The sequence below is a fragment of the Hermetia illucens genome, chromosome 3, assembly GCF_905115235.1.
Source record: "Hermetia illucens chromosome 3, iHerIll2.2.curated.20191125, whole genome shotgun sequence".
Lineage (NCBI taxonomy): Eukaryota > Metazoa > Arthropoda > Insecta > Diptera > Stratiomyidae > Hermetia > Hermetia illucens.
The window spans coordinates 94422279-94443422 of record NC_051851.1 but is presented as its reverse complement, the minus strand read 5'-3'; the positions used below and the strand labels follow the sequence as shown (position 1 = coordinate 94443422).

The window sequence follows — 21144 nt, the reverse complement described above, 5'->3', positions numbered from 1 at the left end:
AGGCCAATTCTTTGTACAAAAATTGATATCAATCAATAATCTGAATTCTAATTCTCATTAAGCATATTACTGATTCGATTACTTTGATGATGAGTCGGAATTGTTGTTAGGAATAAGCAAAAAGAACTCAAAACCACAGATTTGAATTGAACAGCGGCTCACACACTGCATTGAATGCACGCCAAGATGGCGACCGAAAAGTCCTCGCATATGGCACTCCTAACAGCTGTCACTCGATTCGGCGTTTTGTCTATCTATACAGGCGGCGAATCGTTCTTCTTGTTATTCCAGTAATACAGCCGGAACGAAAGCCCATATAAAAGTTTAGAGGTAATCTAAAATTCTAGTAGTCGGCTTTAGAATAGTATTGTGTGAAAGTGTCATCCGGTTACGAAAAGTTTTGTTTTAGAATTCCCCCGAATTCTCAGCTCAAATTACTCGCCGCCGAAAACGGTAAATACGCCGCATTACACAGTTTAGTGTTTCTTTGATCCGCGTTGAAATTATTGAGAATGTCGGACGAAGATTGGGATGCCCCCGAAACTGAAAAGAAGAGCAAACGCTCAGATTATCACGATTCCACGGATCACTACGGAAGCCGGGACGGTGGTCGGAACAGCTACCATGACAGTCGCTCGTCGTACAATGGCTACGAGAAGAAAAGTTCAAGTTTCTACGGTGGCCGGGACAGGGATAGGGACTCTCGTGGCGGCTACCGAGATGGTGGAGGTTACAATTCCTACAACGACCGGGAGAGCTCCCGCAAACCACCGAAGCCCCAGGGTCGCTACAATGAGAGCATGGAGATCCAGTCGAACGACGTAGGGAAGATCATCGGTCGTGGCGGGTCAAATATCAAAGAAGTCGAGTCGAAATTTTCCGTGCACATCAATGTGAATAAATCGACAGGCTACGGAACTGGCTCCAGCGTCTCCGTGGCCGGCGATGACAGGCAGGATGTGGACGATGCTATCCAGCACATGAAGGATCAACTGGACGGGGCTCGGAACGGCCGTGGTGGCGGAGGCGGCGACGGCTACCGCAAGGACTTCCGCCGCAATCAAAGCGATTCTTATGGAGCCTCAAGCGGCTACGGAGGTGGCTACGAGAAGAAATCTTACGATAGTTACGAGAAGAAGTCCTCGTACGATAACTACGAGAAAAAGCCCTCGTATGACAACTACGAGAAAAAGTCGTACAACAGCTACGAGAAAAAGTCATCGTACAATTTCGATAATCAACAATCTACGTATGGAGACAGCAGTGCTGGAGGTCGGAGCAGTCCGTCGTATCAACCAATCGACTGGGATGCGGTCAACAAAATTGCAGTGAGTACTATTGTTCTTCCTGATTTATTTTCCTGGTAAAAAGCGTTCCATTACCTAATGTCTACAAATGTCGCTACGCATTCCAGAATGCACCAAAACTCCTTGATTTCCCTGTTAACAGCTCTCAGTCGGCGAGAACTCAATACTGAGTTTTCACAATAATTTCCTTCCTTGCAGTGCTACAGGCTGTATCGAGCCCTGTTTCGGTCCTGTAAAAACGTCCCAAATTTCTCACACCTAATAGCATTTCAACATCGCATCTATTGCGTTTTGCCATCTTTTTTGGGCTCTTTCTGCCAATTTTCCCTTGAGGACCATTTTGTGTACATTCCCTTTTAAAACTAGCAAAATTTATTTATTTATTTGATCATTGAACTTAGGGACTCCCGTCGCCTGCTGTTAATTGTTCATAATCGGAGGGGGTGCCGATTTGCTTGTGACTAGCTGCGACTGGAACTCACTTAATACAGCTTCAAATGGATAATGTAGAAAGATATGTCTTTTATGTGGCTTCTAGAAGCATTTTGTATTTGACTAAATTTTCCGCAGACAATTCCTTCCTTCGCACCGTTAATTTAAGCCAGAGATGGTTACGAAAGTATGAATAAGAGTACTCGTTTTTGGAATACTTTTTAAAGTATTTGCTAATGCGCATTAGCGCCCAATGCGGCTTGAGACTCCATATCCCGATACACTCAGTTATTTAGATTTGCGAACAGAAATTAATATTCTTGGAATTTACTTCCACAAAGTTCAAGTCCGCAGATAGAAAGTTTAATATTACAAACGCGATTCAAAGGGAAATGTTAAAACTGGCGAGACATTTTGTTTATTTGTTGGGTTTTTGTTTTAGGGGGAAAATTACACAAATTGAAGTCTTTCAAATTCACAGTGTTAGTACTGGCAGGCTTCCACTCGTGCGGTAGACAGATTTAGGAAATAGATCGCTTACGGAACGCGATTAGAATTTAAGACCTAGACACATATCGCTATCCACAAAATGCGACTTCAAACACTGTTACATAGCGTGCTGTCCCAACCCCAGATAATGGAGGAGAGTTTGGGGCAACGTATTTTCTACTGTCCTCAGTAAAACAAAAATAAAATGCGGAGTTCAGGGAAAACGATAAAGTATGGTTGGAGTTATTCCACTATTCTAAATCCTACCCGATCTCCCTTTGTGACAGGTCCCGCGACAGGCCGACCAAGAAAAGGCATCCAATGTCGTTAAAAACAAAATGATCGCGTTGAGTCATGTTGGCCTGAGTCGACGCCGCGGGACGGTCCTCGGTCCTGTCGAGAAATGGGCAAGGATTCTTGATCCATAGACGGCGTCAGAGCGTAAGTAAATTATTCCCAGCAAATGAAATACGTGTTTTAACGCTAAATATTGGCACCTGCTACGAAGAAAGTACAGTGTTGCATCATCTGGGCACTAGCACGATCTCCAAGGCTGTCAGCCAACCAAATTCCCCCAACATGTTTGTCGGTCGCGAACACCGACTGCGCGAGGTAATATATTGATTCGGACGGCATGTGCTGGAGCTAATGCTAGCAGTTCAGCGAAATGAAGGTAGGGGTTCCTGATTCAACAATATTGTCTCCCTGTCAGGACACAGGTTTTCTCACGTGTTCTTGACTCAATTCTCAAACACCTAAATTCACCCAGGGTGAGCTACTCTAACAGGGACGTGCAGTCCCGAGACGGGTTGATACCGCCGAAAACTTCTTTCCCAAAAGAGATAAATTACCTACCGGCATAAAAAACTAACGCGCTTAAGTACCGACGGACCACTTGTCCAAAGATGGAGCACCGATCGTGGAAAAATTGCGAGAGGCGTATTTTCGCGTAATTCGCGTTAACGAAAATTCGCTCGCCAAGGTTGGTCTGCGCGTCGAAGACGACGGTAAGAAACCAAAAGGCCAGTCGAAACAACGGTGGCTTAATACGCTAGATGGGGATTTGGAATCCTGATCCAGATCAGGCATTTGACAAAACAAAATGACGAACCAAGCATCTTAAATCTTAGTCAATTATCGAGCATCAACCCCAGGAATTTGACCGCCTTCATGCTTCTCTGGTTTGGTTTTCAACTCAGGTCGGGCGTAAGACTTCATCATACATGATATTCGACAAGAGTGAGGGGCGCCTGCTAGCACACGATAACACTTTGTGCTTCCATCGTATTTTAGCTTCCTTTCAATGAAGTAGTTAGCCACTATGTTTTTTAGGTAGCACGGTGTCTTTATTCTGATAGACGACTCGTTTGCCGAGTGAAAAGCATTCTTCACATCCAACGTGACCACCACACAGTACTCATTTGATCCCCAGCGTATTCTTTCCCCCGTCTCCTTTCGATAGCAAAGAGATTTTTCCATTTTTTAGAGAAGATCCCGTTGTCAAGGCATTTTTGCATGGTTTGTATAAACATATCTGGTCTCGCGCGGACGACACTTGTCACTAGTTTGTTGAGACTGCAATCAGGTCCCGGTGCTTTCTTGTCGCTTTTTTTTCTTACATACTTTAGACAAATCTTTTTTTGTTGTACGTGGGATCTCTGAGTTGGCTGCTTCGATTGCTTCTTTGCTTTGATTGATTCTTAAGAGACCCTAAAATTTATGAAGATAAAATTTAAAGTGTCTTAACGTCACTTTTGACTCTCAAAACGGTGACTGTATTAATGTAACAATTCAAGTTTTCGCCAATTTCTGAATTCGGTTCGCCTTCGCCTTCGGTGAAATAATCTTACTTTGTTTTCCCAGAATAATTGACCTTTCTATGGTACATTTTGTGAAGCAGCGTACCAATTATGCAATATCTTATTTTACAGGAGGAAGAACGCCGCAAAAAATGGGCAAAATGTCCACCGATGATTAAAAAATTTTATGATGAAGCCCCAGAGGTAGCTGCACTTGGTCCAGCACAAGTCGCTGAATTGCGTGAATTGAACAATAACACAACCGTTGATCGGGTGTTCAAAGAAAAGGAGGAAGGTATGGAGCCAATTCCGAATCCCGTATGGAAATTTGAACAGTGCTGGGCCAAATATCCGGATCTTCTGAATGAAATAAAGAAACAAGTAAGTAAAAGTTAGTTATATGAAATGCATGGTCTGATCGTTATTTTCCAGGGATTTGAAAGGCCCTCGCCAATTCAGTCATCGGCTTGGCCGATTCTTCTGAAAGGTGAAGATATGATTGGAATCGCACAAACTGGAACCGGAAAAACATTAGCTTTCCTGTTGCCCGCACTGATCCATATTGAATATCAGCCTGTGCCACGGGAAGACAGAGGAGGTCCAAACGTTCTGGTTCTCGCTCCTACCAGAGAACTTGCCATTCAGATTGAAAAGGAGGTTGGAAAGTATTCTTTCAGAGGAATCAAAGCGTAAGTAGTTGAAATCCGATTAACATAAGCCGTAGTGATAATAATGTCGAATTCAACAGTGTTTGCGTGTATGGCGGTGGCGACAGAAAGGAGCAGATCGATATTGTCTCGAAGGGGGTAGAGATTGTCATCGCTACGCCCGGTCGTTTGAATGATTTAATACAGGCTAAGGTTGTTAATATTAGCAGTATTACATATTTGGTTTTGGACGAAGCCGATCGAATGTTGGACATGGGCTTTGAACCACAAATTCGAAAGATTCTCTTGGATATCCGTCCCGATAGACAGACAGTCATGACAAGTGCTACTTGGCCGCCAGGAGTGCGACGTTTGGCGCAAAGTTACATGAACAATCCAATCCAAGTTTGTGTCGGATCACTGGATCTGGCAGCAGTGCACACAGTTGAGCAAATTATAGAGATCGTCGATGAGGATGATAAATTCTATCGGGTTAGTAATATACTCCATAAACGTGTGCGTGTCTCCTGTAAATAAAAATTTTAATTTCCCTTCAGATACTGAATTTCGTTAAACACGAAATGGGACCTCATGATAAGGCGATCATATTTTGTGGGAAGAAAGCCCGCGCAGATGATCTCTCCAGCGAATTTACACTAAAAGGAATCTTATGTCAATGTATACATGGTTCGCGTGACCAGTCCGACAGAGAACAAGCAATTGCCGATATTACTTCAGGAGAAGTAAAAATCCTAATTGCTACCGACGTAGCTTCCAGAGGATTAGATATTGAAGATATAACGTAAGTCATATGATTGCTTTTACTGAAAATCTGATAATCAGGAGAACAACTTCTTTTGCAGATACGTCGTGAATTTCGATTTTCCACGTAACATTGAAGAGTACGTGCATCGAGTCGGACGAACAGGACGGGCAGGCCGTAAAGGCAAATCCATAAGTTTTATAACTAGACAAGACTGGGGTTCAGCTAAAGAGTTGATATCGATTCTGGAAGAGGCGAATCAGCAAGTACCCGAAGAGTTGAGGGATATGGCGACAAGGTTCCAGGCGATGAAGGATCGGCGGGCCAATGAAGAGAGCAAATTCGGTTTGCGGGGTCGACGGCCGCGGTATTAAAGCAACGAAGAAATACTAAACGAAGACAGTCTTCGGAAACTGATGTGAGAAATGTATTGTACATTCCTGGATACTTGCAACTTTCTCATAGAAATGAATCTTGGTTTTTTTTTTAGTCCTTAGAAATTCATTCGTATCGCGAATGTATATACGAAATTTATAATAAATATTCTTTGTTGAAACTTCTTATTTTTTACTCTGATAATCGATTTGTTGCAAACATTACTAAGCACAGCAGGAATGTGGATGCGGCGTCTGGCTCACTCGATTTACTCGATAGTTGTTTTGTCATTCGTCTTCGTCACATGATGGCGAACTGGACTGACTGGAGCGAAACTTTACCCATCCAATGTAAAAAAAATATACAGACGACTACAGTTTCGTCCAAAAATGCAAATATAAATATATAAATACATTCGATCAATATAAACTTTACAATATTACAATTATTTTTGGTAGGAATAAATAATAATATATCCTTGTTGAAAATCTCTAATTGCAGCAACTACCTATGTGCAATTTCTTCCCGATCGTCGATTTTTTTCTAATGCCCAAAAGTCGTACTTTTGTTCGATAAGCAATTCATCTACAAATAGTTGGCTTGCATGCACGGCTAAAAAAATCGTTCTAGGCACACTAGACAATACTTCCCATGTGCCGAACTGTATCGTCTGCGTCTGCGTACTGCACTATCTCTGAACCGGCCGCGATGGTGGTCGCGGGAGTGATCCCCGTTACCCTTCTTGCTAAGGAGTGTAAAGCCATATACAAGCGCAAGGGAGAAGAACTTAAGGAGGTGGCTGCTCGTGAAGGACAGCAACATACCCTAGATGATTGGCAAAATGAAACTAGAGGCAGATGGACTTAGGAACTCAGGTGTGTGGCTGAATCGAAAGCATGGTGAGACTGACTATTTCCTTACCCAGTTCTTAAGTGGGCATGGAGGTTTTCAGTCTTACCTGTACAAGATTGGAAAGGGACGATATCTGGATAGTATGTTTTGCAATGGAGTTGGGACGACGTCCAACACACCTTTTTTTCTTGTGGGGTGGAATTTAAACACGGGATCTCTCTCCAGACAACATTGTCGAGGAGATGCTGAGAAGCGCTGAGAGATGGAGGTGGAGCAGTCGGATGGCAGGGGTTTCCTTGAACTGAAAGTTTCCTTCCTTGTCTCCCCTCCCGTTGATAAAATGGTCCTTGATTTGAAGGCTTCGTAAGACAAACGGTTCCAGGCTAGTTCTCTGACGATGGAAAGATCTTTAGTTGGTAGTCCGACGACGTACTGTTGTGGGAGTCCAACACTGCGCCTAAATGCATTCACGTACCTTATCCCAAAAAAAGAATCTCCTCAGCAATTTATCGAAATTATAAAGACTTTTCTTACTGAAAGATCTTTTAGGGTGTGCATTAATCATCACCTTCCCGAGACCCAGATTATTGAAGCAGGTGTCCCACAAAGTTCCCTCTACCGTACCTCATACACTCAGGACTTTCCCCTGCCCGAAAATGCCAATTTTGCAATATTTACTGATGACACTACGAATTATGCAACTAATTCTACGTATCCAGAAATTAAGGCATCAATAGAAAATTCGATGGAGACCTGACATGATATTATAAGTGGAAAATAAAAATTAACAAAGAAAAGTCACAAGCCCTCGTTTTTACGAAACGCAGATCTGCTCCTTATATACCTAGGCACTGCCGATTTCTGCATATACGGTCACTATATCAAATGTAGCAACCAACTTAAGTATCTAGGATTTACATTTGACAATTCTTTAACTTACGATTATCACATCACCCAAACTTTAACAAAATTAACAAGTTAATTAAAGTTCTATTGATTAGCAGAAGTTCTCATTTAAGCGCAGAAAATAAGCTGCTAATATTTAAAATGATCTTGCAGCCAGTATTATTGTATGGATCTTGCGCAGAGTCGCACATTTGCAAACTACAAATTGCTCAAAATGAAATCCTAAAAATGATATTAAATCCATCCAAACTCTATAGCATAAAAGCACTCCACTTCCAGCCACGGTTGATTTATTACATGTAAAATTGGATAAATTAACGAAAAAATTTTATGATGAATTATCTCATGTAAGCAACTCCTTAATAACATCTTTGGATTAATAAATTTCCGTAGGCCGTAGGCTTCAAGATTTTGGGCGATCAGAGCTGAGCCTGAGGATTCATTTGAAGTGGCTTCTGCTAATAGTGTACACCAGAGGTTATCTGGCGCGATGGGAACCGGGATAGCCCCGCGACTTCATCTGTCTCAGAAGAATTCTTATGGATATTAATTTACATTTGGCCTCCATTTGGGAGTTTCATGGTGGTTGTGGTTAGGTTTATATTGCGGGCAGAGCTCCTTGTGGGTTCAAGCGTGATGTTGCACTGTACAACTAGGATGTCGTACTCCCTACTTTGTTAGAGGCTCTAGGTAGGTCTTACAGCTACCAATATGAATGCTGAACCTGTATTCAGTATAAACTGGTACCGTTGCGTTTATCACAGCGGGGCTCTGATTGTGGCCACCAAATTTTCCCGTGTCTTAAGAAGACCATGGGGTTAGGCCGACACAGCGGGTACTCACGTGGAACTGTGCCACGTAGCAAAGAACGTCAGCATCTCATTAAACTTTGAATAATTTTACATAATAAATACAGCATTATGACCTACAAGCTATATTACATTCATGGACTAGGGAGGCAGTAAGTTTTGGTTCAACGTTAGAGCCGTCATGAAGGGGATGTTGCTATAGAATTTGGCAACAATACAGCGAGCGACCCCGAAAGGTGCACCAGCTACTTTAACATATAATCACATCAATCGAAGAGTGAGAATTGCATAATGTAGGAAACACCCCAACATTCCTGACCTCTAGGAGCAGGTAAGAGCTACTAGGCATAACTCTAGAGAACACTTTGATGAGCGGTTTGGTCAGTAATTAGATTCGATATTGAGGGCATAAGACAACTGAGTGACAATATGGCTCATCTACAGGTGAGCGGTGACATTAGGAAGGAAATAGAGCTGGAAACAGGGGTAGAAAGCCTGAACAGAGTCGTCACTGACGTATATGAGGCCACTTGCCCAGCTAAGACAGTTAAGTCATCAAGGGACATACCCTTATAGAACAGTAACCTAGCTAGATTGAAAAAGGAGTTTCGAAAATTCTTCAACCGAAACAAATCAGGGGTGGCAAAGTTACAGAAGGTCGCTGATGACGCAACGCGATCAGGGAAACAAAACGGAAAAGCTTCAGAGAATTATGTGAACAGATCAAACAAACCACAGAAGCATCCCAGGGTCTTACCCGACGGCGGAAGGCAATAGCATTCTGCTTGATGCCCCATCAACGGACAGAAGGGGGAAAACGTGAATTGGAAACTAGCGAAGGAGGTATGCTCGGATGCTAGATTAAGATGGGCAGTGGGAACGATTAAACTATTGAAATCCCGGAGTAGATGGCATTTTCCCAGCACTACTCCAGAGAGGCCTAGAAATTATCTAAGGATCTCTCCTAAGAGTGGTGCGGGCAGCATAATCTTGGGATATATACCAAGGGCGTGCAGAAGGGCAAGAGTGGGCTTTGTTCCGAAAGCGAATAAAAAGGATTCTTTTTACCCTAAATCTTTCAGACCAATCTGCCTTCATAATTAAAATGAAGGAGAAGGTCATAAAGAACTATATTAGAACTTATCCATGTCAACATGCTTACCGAGCAGGACGGTCAACCGAAACTGCCCTGTATCAGCTGAAGGATGTATTACTTGATACCGTGGAAGTAAAGAAAATATCACGGTGTGTATGAAGTATCGACTGGTACAAATTCAATTGCCATGATCACTACTCGAGGTTATGCACAAAGTGTGGAATATTATCATTAATAAGCAGAATGGTAGTTGATGAACTCCTAGAAGAGCTAGCAAGCACTGGAATACAGGTCAAGGGTTGATGAGGTTAATGGTCTTGTTTTAATTTGTAGGGACAAATATGAGGATACCCTATGTGACCCAAATTGGACTACGAATCACTAGTAACTGATGCAGGAAGCCGGGGTTGCACAATACTCAATAACTGATTATGTGTGAAATTTCTTTATCATTACCATGGAGATTCTATAATGCCCCAAGATTTTTGAGTTTTTTGCTTTTTTGATGGGTGGGAATGTCGAGAAGGTTTGACTTAAACGCAGGATTGCAGCTGTTTAGACCTTCTATGTTTGGCTACTAATTTACGGATATATGAGTTCAAGTCCATAATTTCTGGGTGTTCAGGGTTGCACCCGGGATTCGGGCTCTTTTATCTACCAAACTGATATCTGAAGTGGAAAAATTAGGCCAAAATTTAACAACTCGTCCTGCTGCAATATATTTTCTGGCTATTTTTAGTAAGATTCATCTAAAGGTGACTTACAGTGCGTGATGGTTGAGCTAGGAGAGCCTTATTAATAAGATTTTTTATCTAATCACCAACCCCGTACATGCAAAAGGGGGTATACATTTTTTTCATCAAATATAGTCATGTGGGGTAGTAAATGAAAGATCTCGTTTAGTACGAAGCCGGTCTTAGTTCTGACATTTGTTGGAAAGTTGGGGAGTGCGGGGGGTCGAAATTGATCAGACTCAGAAAATACCCAACCGAAATATCTGAAAAGAATCAATAGATCACTATATGGTGCCTAGGCTACGAAATGCCCTCCATGCCGATATTTGTTCAAATAAAATTAATAATAGTATATTACTATAATTTATAATGTTTTAAGTTTATAAGGCCCTGAAACAGAACACGCTTCCCGTTCAAAGATGGGAACAACAACGTATGAACACTGCGGCAAAAACTCAAACATTATGAAGTTCGATTCGCCGACGAAGTGAAAACACCAGGTGAAAAAGAATCTGCAATTAAAAGTTCACAGCTAGAACTATCTCTATGATGCCGCAGATCTCCTTAAGTAAAAAATAAAAACCGCCAGAGTCGCTCATTTAAATACGACCGGCCTGAGCCAATATAAAACCGAAGTTGTACTATTTTCAAAAACGCATGATATTAATTCATTTTTAATATCGGAAACTCACTTTACGGAAAAAAATAATAGTTCAATGTTCCTGGCTACACATTTAATGATGCTAAACGCCCTGAAGAGACAGCCAAAGGCAGATTAGCTATATTGATTAAATGTCTGTTCAAACACTATCCACTGAAGGTAACTGGTAAGGACTTCATTCAAGGGACCTCGCTATGCCTGCAGATGTGGTCAGGCATTACATTATCGGTTTATTGACCCACCAAGGTATAAAATAACTCAGGAACAGTTCACTCAGTTCTTTAAAATTTTAGGGAACAAATTCTTGGCTGCTGGAGACTACAATGAAAAGCATAGGCATTGGGCCCAAGGTTACTCTCTCCTAAACGTAAAAAATAAAATTACGGGCTGATTGACATCAACAACACTCCAGGTCTAATGACTTTGGAGCTTCAAAAGAAATACCACGGCAATGAACAATACAATGGGACAGATAAGCTACGAGTTGGGATCAGACCCACAGTATATCTAATAGGCAGTACCCCCACTAAAATGCCACATCTGAGACGCTAAACAAGGACAATGCATAATCTTCGTCAAATCGTATTGGTAAGAGGGATATCGGTGAGCTTTTTGCTATTCTAGTACTATTGCCGTGCTCGCACATATAGCAAAAAGTAGTTTCACGTATTCACTTATCCATAGGCAAAAACTTGCCGATCTCACCAATTATTGGCAAGTCCGGGTGGTATGTCGAACACAGCTGATCTAATAACATAGATCATCTAATAAGTAGTATCCACACTCAATTGACCGGACTTTGGAATGTATTACAAAAGCTTATCCGAACGCATCATAAGCACTAAACAACACGTATATACTGTTAGATGTTGAGGGTCTATGATGAGTACGGATAAGCTTCGCTAATACATTCGCCAGTGCAGTCCATTTAGTGTGGGTACTCCCTATTAGATATACTATGCCCAAAATCTTCCAAGAGAGCCGTGACAGAGCGACAAAAGACGAACACCATGAGGTTTCCACGAATGAAAAGCAAATTCGATGAAGCCACAAAACTGCTTAAATCAGCACTGTTAGAAGACCAAGAGTCTGATATAAAACGATATCAAGGCGGGCTGTCTATTACTATGTCTAGTAACTATTCGCTGTGGAGAGCAGCCAGAAAAACAATAGACCAACCTTCACAAGGAAGCTGTCTCAGGGAATTGGGCAAGAAACAATGAGGACAAAGCCAGAGTATTCGCAGCTCACCTAGAAGAAGTATTCAAACCAATTGATTGCGAAATGCCGTTTGAACTCCCAGATTCCCAATTTGCGCCAGTCTGAGCCATCTGCAAACATCGTTGAAAGAAATTCAAAGTACCATTAAGGAAAAAGTCAACCCCAAAGAAGCTCCGGGGTATGATTTAATCGAAATTCCAATTCCAAAACCTGAAAAGGATGCAACTTAAATCAAATCGTACGGACCGATAAGGCTTCTTCCCACAATATCGAAAGTATTTGGAAAACTACTACTTCAGAAGCTATTGCCAATCCCAGCAGGCAGCAAGGTGATATCTGATCACCAATTCGGATTAGGAAACAGTACAATACAATAGAACAAGTCCACCGGATTGCATCAGAAATAAGTAATGCTCTCGAAGGCAGAAGATATTGTACATATTTCACAATATTTCTAGATGTAGCGAAGTATTCGACAAGGTTTGACAAGGAGAGCGTATAAAAAAAATCAAACGACTAATCCCTGGTTGTTTCCATAATCTACTGATATTGTATTTAACGAAACACCGATTCCAGGTGAATTGTAACAACAACAACATAAGATCAGAGCAGAAGTTCCTCAGGGGAATGTACGGTCCTGTACTGTACCCTATCTATATGGCGCAATCTTAAGTTCACATCTCCATTCGAAACTGACTTCTCTGTACCTGGAATGGCATCTAAGGAAATTAGAACAAGTCGGGAAACCGGAAGCTGGACGCTTCAGGTATGAAAGGCTTTGTGTATTTCTCTTATAAAGACATTTGACTGTTCCATAAGTACCTAGCAATAATATATGCATATATTATGTGAGAATATCCATATTCAGGTGATATTGCCATTTAATTGTCTTGAATTTGCAAAGAAGCGACAATTTTGACCTATTATAACTTTGTTGGTAATAATGGTAGAATCATGCTCTATATTATAGCCTACATTGTTGCAAAATTTCGTGGTGCTAGAATGAATTTAAGGGGGGTATTGCAGCCAACTACTAAATATTGTAATAATACACTGTTATTAACTTTATTTAATTTCGGAGCCTAGGGACCATATAGTGCAGCCTCCTAATTTTTTTCAGATTTTTCGGTTTGGTAGTTTCTGAGAATGGGTCCGTTAAAGAAATGACAACCTTCGACCCCGCTCACTCCCCACCTTTTCAACAAATGTCAAAACTAACACAATTTACACAAAACTTTAAAATGGCTTCAGATATGGACGATGAAAGTCAACGAGTAGAAGTGTGTACAACTTTTCGCAAAGTGAAAGTGAAATTGCTCTCAAGTGAAGCTTAACAATATCGCTATACCCTAATAGGATACACCTCGATAGAAGACTCACCTGGAAACGGCACATAGAACCGAAAAATGAACAACTCAGACTCAAATTCATGTGGCTGCTTCACCTTTCTCCCTGGCCTGAAAGTTGTTGATCTAGAAATCGGTGTTGAAGCCTGTATAAATTTATGGGATTTAACTATGGGGCTCTGCCAAACTATCCAACATTAATCTGATTTATTGGCCTTACTGTAAAATTCTGAGATGTATATCCGGTGCTCTTCGGTATTTCCGCAACGTTGACCTCCATAAAGACTTGGAGACCGGGACAATAGTGTAAGAAATTGAGTATTCCTTTAATAAACGCGTAGTCAGACTGAAGAGTCACCCCAACAAAATGGCTAAGAACATTTTGTTTCAATTCAAACGGCTGAAAAGAGTTGACGCCCTGGACCGCACTAGTGTTTGTTTAAAAGTTTTGCTTTTTTAAATACTTGAATTAATTTTGATTACCACTCTATAAAAATTTGCTCTTTAAGTTAAATTAGGGAAGAAAATGTAAAAGTAAAAAAAAATATAATTTAATACTAAAACATAGCATGTGATTATGTAAATAATTTACTAGTTTTAAAAAATATATTGGAGTTTGGAAGCTTCGAATGAACGGTTGGGATCAAATAATAACATTTTAAAAACAAATCGGAATATCGGAAGCTCGCGCGAGTATAAAGGTTTTGTGTTCATCTCATGTAGCTACAAATCCAACATATTCCTTCATCATTCATTCATTCATACTTTTCCAAAGTTCAAAATATACGTACATATTACAGTCATAGATATTATCCTCACTCTAAACAAACTAAACACATATATATTACGCATATTAAATACGGCTGGTTTAATGTACAAATATGTCTACCTGAATTAGACGCTACCCGCAAACTTTATTAGCACGCATATACCTACATACACACATGTCTGTTTGACTAAAAATAATTCTTTGCGACCCCATTCATAAGAACTCATTTCGTTGTGGTATTGATGAATTGATATGTAATGATGACATCATACATATTGTAGAATGCACATAATTCACAAAAAATGGCAAAGTTTGACCCCCTATAACTTTGTTAATAATAGTTGGGATTTTCTCCTTGACCAAATTATGCATTATGTTATCCTTTACACCCATGCCAAATTTTATACTCCTGGGATGGACATAAGAGGGGTTGCTGAGTAAATTTCGAAAATGTGGAAATATACTGTTGTTAACTTTATTTTGAGGATGTATTTTGAGGCCTAGATTTCGTAGAGATGCACAACTGTGATAGGTTCTGGGAGCGAGACGTGTTACAATTTTTGATGGTCATATTTTGACGCCTCACTCCCCTATGTTTACCCGATATCAAGTATGGATAGAAAAGTACTAATTAAGCCCTTTCATTTGATACCCCACATGGCCACATTTTATGAAAAAAAATGTTGCATTCCATTTACATGTATGTCCCCCCCCCCCTTAAACTTAACCCAAAATGGCGTCACTTGCTGCATGTAAAAGGAACACCAGATCACATACCCTTGCCAACTTTCGTGAGAATCGGTCCAGCCGTTTTCGAATAAATCGGGTGTGACATACAGACAGACCAGAGCTTTTAACAGTACTGATTGCCTCGCTTGAGTATAACTCGGTATCTAGATACTATCTTAGATCTGAGTTATACTCAAGCGAGGCAATCAGTGCTGTTAAAAACTGGCTAAAGAGCTCTAGTCTGACACTTGCGGAAGCGGTCCTCATCCCTAAGCGCCGGAAGAGAAATTACGCCTGTATTAGAATCGGAAATCATATCATCACTTCCAAGCCGACCATCAAATACTTGGGGGTGGTGATAGACAGGAAGTTTAGCTATAAGCAACATATGCGATATGTTTGCGACAGATCATCAACTGCAAGTATGCCCCTGGCAAGGATGATGCCGAACGTGGGAGGGCCACGGCATACCTCTAGGTTGCTTATAGCCAGGGCGGTGACCTCGATCATGCTCTATGCAACCTCAGTTTGGGGGAGGCGTTGCGGATGTCAGGGAACGCTACCAAACTGATTTCAGTCTACAGGAGGACAGCCCTGAGGGTATGCTCTGCCTTCAGGACTGTCTCAGATGATGCAGCATTTGTCATCTCTGGAATGATGCCGATTGACATCTTGGCGGATGAGATGGCGAACATATACAATGCGAAGCCTCATCGCGGACGAAGAAGACTGAGAGGGGGACCCATAAACAGATGGCAAGAGCAGTGGGAACGCTCGGGAAAGGGTCGGTGGACTCACAGGCTCATTCTTGCCATCAAGGAGTGGTTGGAGAGATGACACGGCGAGATTAATTATAATCTCACCCAGTTTCTCACGGGGCATGGAGGATATCTCCAATACCTTCACAGGTTTAAATTAGAGACTTCACCCAACCGTCCAAATTGCGATGGAGTCCTAGAGGACCCAGAGCATGTATTCTTCCACTGCCCGAGATTTGTGGAAGAAAGGAGGAATCTAGAGGAGACTCTAGGAGAGGTGCTCGTACCAGAAAATCTGGTGCCGAAACTGCTAGCACATCAAGAGAATTGGGATGCGGTCAACTGCATGATCGCATCTATCCAAAATAAACTGCGAAAAGCAGAGAAGAGAAAAATGCGGTCACGTACGCCGCGTATAGAAGAAAGGTGACTAAGCCAGAGTGAGCTGACTCCGCTCCGTGATGTAATACCTTATGGTGGCTCCGTGGGGCAGGGAGGGAGTCGGGGGTAGTTTTAGTGGGTAAAAATCCCACACGCTGATGTGTCCAGACCAGTGTCTTTTGAAGATTTCCACCTCCTCAAAAAAAAAAAAAAACACAGACAGACATCGACTTGATTCTAATAAGGTTTTGTGTCACACAGGAACTAATGCAAAACAATTAGTAATTGGTCCTCCACTCATGAGTATAACTGCTCTGAATCCTGTTGGTGTACAGCTACTTAATGCTTTCCAGTATTCCTCGGGCATTTTGTTTCAAGTTTGAAGAATCGCTTTTCAAAGTTTCTGAATAGACTTCAGCTGCATCCTGCGAACGTAGTGCTTCAACTAAATCCACTGGGGCCTTATGGTATTGGAAACTGGACTCGTAATTTTCCACAATTGAATATAAAATATTTTCTTCCACAATGAATCAACATCTCCTCTGCTAAGCAACCTCACACCATTACTGGGACGTTTTTATGATTAAGTTTTCCGTCTCCGGGTCGTAGATAAAATCGTCCGTTTGCTCCGTGCAAGGTGAATTTCAGACGAAGCCAATTCTTCTTTTAAATCAGGCCCTGTTTAAAACGATCGCGAAGCGACAACCGATGAAATCCTCGATCTACTCTTGGGGAAGACATTCTAAACCGTCTTAATCTGTTTTTGCATCCAATGCCTCCCATCCACCGATACTACAATTTTACAATTGCCGAGTAAGAACAAACCATCCTCCGTACAATATACGATTTTCATTGGCAAACACGATTACGGCAGCTTTTTGTTCAGAACTAATTGGTTTCATTTTCACAGACAAATTTCCCTATTATTCACTATTCAACCTTTTTTTCCTAAAATTTTTCATTTACTGAGAACAATGATTTATTATATCGTATTAATAATAATTCTGATTCAAATAAAGAAGAGAAGGCAATTGGGGAACTATCAGCTATCATCGGTAGAGAGACAATTCACATTGAAAGAGAAGTCCGAAGAATAGAGCAGGAGAAAAAGTAACAGCACCATAACACAAGGAAATTTCAGTAGAAAAACGATGAATGCGTTAAAATAAACAAGTCGGGAAACTAGAAACTGAACGTTTCAGGCATGAAAGGTTTTGTGTATTTCTTATATAAAAATATTTGAGTGGCCCTGTTTGTAAATGGGAATGTTTATGCATTTAGTTTTGCCAGTGTGATTCTGGCGTTCAAAGTTTTAGATTGCAATTAATTTTGCACAAAAAAAAAACAAATTTGATATATTATAAATGCTACTGGTGTTTGTGGTTAGTAGCGTTGAACTTTTTGATTGTCCTCAGTATTTCAGATTTGCAGAATTTTGGGTTAGGTAGTTTCTAAGAAAAGGTCGAATTGTAGTAATTGACCCTTTTTTTACCCCACAAAACCTTAAAAAGAAAATAATCCTGTCGCGTGTCGAATGCGATTGAAATAAAAGGAGCAGAGATATTGCAAATGTGGACCAGAGAAATCGTCTAAAGAAAACTAGTTCGGATGAACCGTTATCGAATTATTGTGTCCACGGCAAGCCATATAAAAAAAAGCAATTCGGTTTTGCCAATACTCTACTTATACTTGCCAATATATGGTTTATTAAATCGTTGTCTAATTTTCATACATTTGATACTGGGAACGAAAGCATGCAAATCGTCTATATTCTCATCAGATACCTCACTTCACTTCTTATGAGACTATTGTGCGTTGATTGCTGCCCTGTAGATCAAGCCACCGTTGAAACAACATGGTGGTGATTTTGGGAGAAAAGAGAATAAATTATTTCACATACATACATAGTGGAATGCACCCCATTCAGCACTACCTCTGACGGAATATGAGACAATAGTTTTTGACAATCGTTACGAACGAAGTAGTCACTATCACTGACGCAACGAACGATTCGAATCGGAAATCTACCGCAGTTTCGTTATTGTTCGCCCCGTTACCCATTAGTGTTGTGAATGCTGGCCGACAACCAAAGATAATGAATGTCGCCTCGCAATAATGGATATGAAGTCTCCGCACATCGGCGATGAATATGGATTTGGCGTACCCATCGTGGATAAGTTTTCGAGATTTTTCGATTTCGATAAATGACCATATTATCGAAAACGAGAATTTTCGATAATATGGTCATTTAGGCGGCCCGGTTTGATTATTTTTCAGGTTAAAGTTGCATAATTCGGCAAGTCCTCACACGACCTCCGCGTGGTGGCCGCTGGAAACCGTCTTCGGGCGGGCCAAGAGTGTGTAGGGCCGGGCTGGAAGTAGGCTCATCCAACTGACGAGGATTTGCTTGTCTGCTGGTCATGTGTTAGGGACAAGTCGATCTGGCGGGGGATGGACTGAAGCAACAGCATGGGGATCGTCTTCCCTGCACCGGAGAAGGTGCTATAGGACCCCAAGCCAAGGTGGAACAGCATACACCGAGGGCTGCGTGGCCAGTGGGGAGCTTGGTCTTTAGTATGCGAACTCTGAATACCTTGGGCACCTTCAGTTTCAAATGAGACCCTTACCCTGGTGGCCGGGCCAGCCAGGGTGGACATTCTTCCCGGACTACTTGTGGGACCAAGACATGGACTCAATTATCAAAAAACAAAAACAAAAACACAAAAAGGACGATAGAACAAGAGGGGGTGATGCCAGGTGCATCATCGGAGGACGAGCCGCTGGCCTCCAGCCAGGAGACAGTAGCCGTCGAGAGCAGTACACTCGGTGCCAGCCGTAGCACCGTTGTGCTGAAACCAACAGCAGGGACCTTCCGGAGCGAGGCAGCAGACGGACCATTGGCTTCCAGCCTGGAACCTACTGCCGTCAAGCTGGGCGTAGCGAGTACCAGACATAGCACTCCTAACCCGAAGCCCTCAGCGTCGGGGAATCCCTCGAAAGCGAAAACCGACAAGAATGTCGGTCGCCGAAAACCGGTTAAGAAGCGAAGGTCCACGGGTGTCCTGCCCAAGAGCCAGTACCAGAAGGCCATGCATATTTTCAGCAAGATTGCTAAGAATAAGGGGGCCGGTACTGTCGATGAGCGGGATGAAAAAGACCTCGCTAAATACCAGGCGATTATTGATAAATACAATAGCATACGCCTGGCTAACGAGCAGAAGGCGAAGCCCATCGCTCTAAATCGCAATCGATCTCAAGACGAGGTCGAGCAAGATAAGAAGCGGAGCAGAGTGGGCAAGAGCGCAGACGCTAAGCAACATCCGAAGGAAATTGCACAGCATCCGTCAGCCGACAGGCCACGTACTGCGAAGCCCTTCAGCGACGTGGCCAGGAGCCACTTACGTGTGGCGCTGGCGGATGGCAATTCTGCTAGCAGCAAACTAGCGCTGGAGGTGTGGACCAGCGTTGAGGCCATCGCATCTGGTTGCCGAAGATCCACATGGATAAAGACACGCTCGTCAAATTCCTGCGCCTTCACAATCCCCTCCATGGACGACAGGGTTGTTATCAAGGAACCTCAGACAAAGAGTCAGCCTGTACTACTCCGTATAAACGCGGAGTGCCTGGAGGCACTGAAAAAGGCCGAGTATAAAGTGTGGTTCGTAGTCAGGAATGCAAAGGTAAAAGTGTTCCGCTCTGTATAACCGGACGAAGACCTAGTCCCAATCGACGCCACCAACGAGCTGTTGGAGAAGATGACGATCGACGTTCCGACGGGGACTGACGAACCCCCAACGCAAGCAGATTATGCTGAGGGTAACGCAAATATATCTGCAGCACTCGAAGTGCCAATCTGCTTGTCTTCCTCTTAGAGGAAGACATCGACATCGTATTAATACAACATCTGACGAACATCATAGCAGCAAAGAAAGCCAACCTGCTGATAGGCTGCGACGTTAATGCAAGGCATACGCTTTGGGGCAGCTCCGAAATAAACGAAAGAGGTGAGTCATTTTTTGATTTTATTATTAATTCAAATCTATCGGTGTGTAACAGAGGCAGTACATTAAGCCTGCTCGGAGAACTGTGACGGTTGGGAGGCGGTACTTGATATCACCCTAATAATCGACAATGGGATTCTTAGGGTGGAAGACTGGAGAGTGTCTGACCGGAGATCCTTCTCTGACCACAGTAGGATACTCTTCAGTCTAGATCTCGCCGCAGAGGTCTCCAAGTCCTTTAGAGACCCCAGGAAGATCGCCTGGAGAAAGTTTGGTCAGGTAATTAAGAACAAACTCTCCGGTGCGCAAATTGGTAAGATTGGCACGACAGACGAACTGGAGTCAAAGGTCGGGGCTCTGGAGAAGGCATTCTATACCGCCTTTAAAGTCTCGTGCCCTATTAAGTACAGCAAAAAGACCTTACCACCGTGGTGGAATGAAGATCTCTCTAGCCTCAGGAAGGTGACCAGAGAAATCTTCAACATCTGCTACAGGTAAAAATACTGGCAGTCATACAAGGACTGCCTGAAGAAGTACAAGTCGGCCAAGAGGTGGTCTTGGCTGGACTATTGTCAGAACATCGAAAGCACAAGTGAATCCGCGAGGGTCAGTAAGATTCTATCCAAGGAACATAAGAGCCCATCCTTTCTTAAAAAGTCGGAAGACTCCTGGACGGAATCTGCTAGCGAAACCTTGGAGCTGCTGGTTCAAACGCACTTTCCCTCCAGCGAGGAGGCCGCTGAGTCAGCACCTTGCTTGGAGGGTTTGCGGCAACCCCACCAGCCAGTAATTACCGAGGATAGGATCGGCTGGGGTACAAACAGCTTCTCCGCATACAGGTCTCCAGGCCCAGATGGCATAATGCCAGTTATGCTACAGAAGCAGCAGGAAAGGGTTGTGCCGTTGCTTGTTTTAGGATACGTACCGCAGTCCTGGAGGCACGCACGAGTGGTTTTCATACCGAAAGCGAGCAGGCGCGGTCATGAGTCCGCGAAGGACTTTCGACCTATCAGCCTGACCTCTTTTGTGCTGAAGACCCTAGAACGTGTCCTGGATATTCACTTAAGGA

At 42.5% G+C, this 21144-nt stretch overlaps 1 protein-coding gene across 1 annotated transcript; it reads left to right on the top strand.

Moving 5' to 3' along the window:
• Window positions 1-183: 183 nt before the first annotated feature.
• LOC119653232 (probable ATP-dependent RNA helicase DDX43) lies at window positions 184-5993 on the top strand. The gene is made up of 7 exons (XM_038057821.1): window positions 184-330; window positions 410-1328; window positions 4160-4408; window positions 4460-4716; window positions 4776-5166; window positions 5232-5476; window positions 5538-5993. The coding sequence occupies exons 2-7, from the start codon at window positions 513-515 to the stop codon at window positions 5809-5811; spliced, it is 2232 nt and encodes a 743-aa protein (XP_037913749.1). The 5' UTR covers window positions 184-330; window positions 410-512; the 3' UTR covers window positions 5812-5993.
• Window positions 5994-21144: the final 15151 nt, after the last annotated feature.

What these genes read in the sequence shown, in the direction of transcription:
- LOC119653232 (XM_038057821.1), top strand. Translation starts at nt 513, where the DNA reads ATGTCGGACGAAGATTGGGATGCCCCCGAAACTGAAAAGAAGAGCAAA. An exon ending in ATGCGGTCAACAAAATTGCA is followed by an intron (nt 1,329 to 4,159) that starts GTGAGTACTATT and finishes CTTATTTTACAG; the next exon opens with GAGGAAGAACGCCGCAAAAA. An exon ending in TTAGATATTGAAGATATAAC is followed by an intron (nt 5,477 to 5,537) that starts GTAAGTCATATG and finishes CTTCTTTTGCAG; the next exon opens with ATACGTCGTGAATTTCGATT.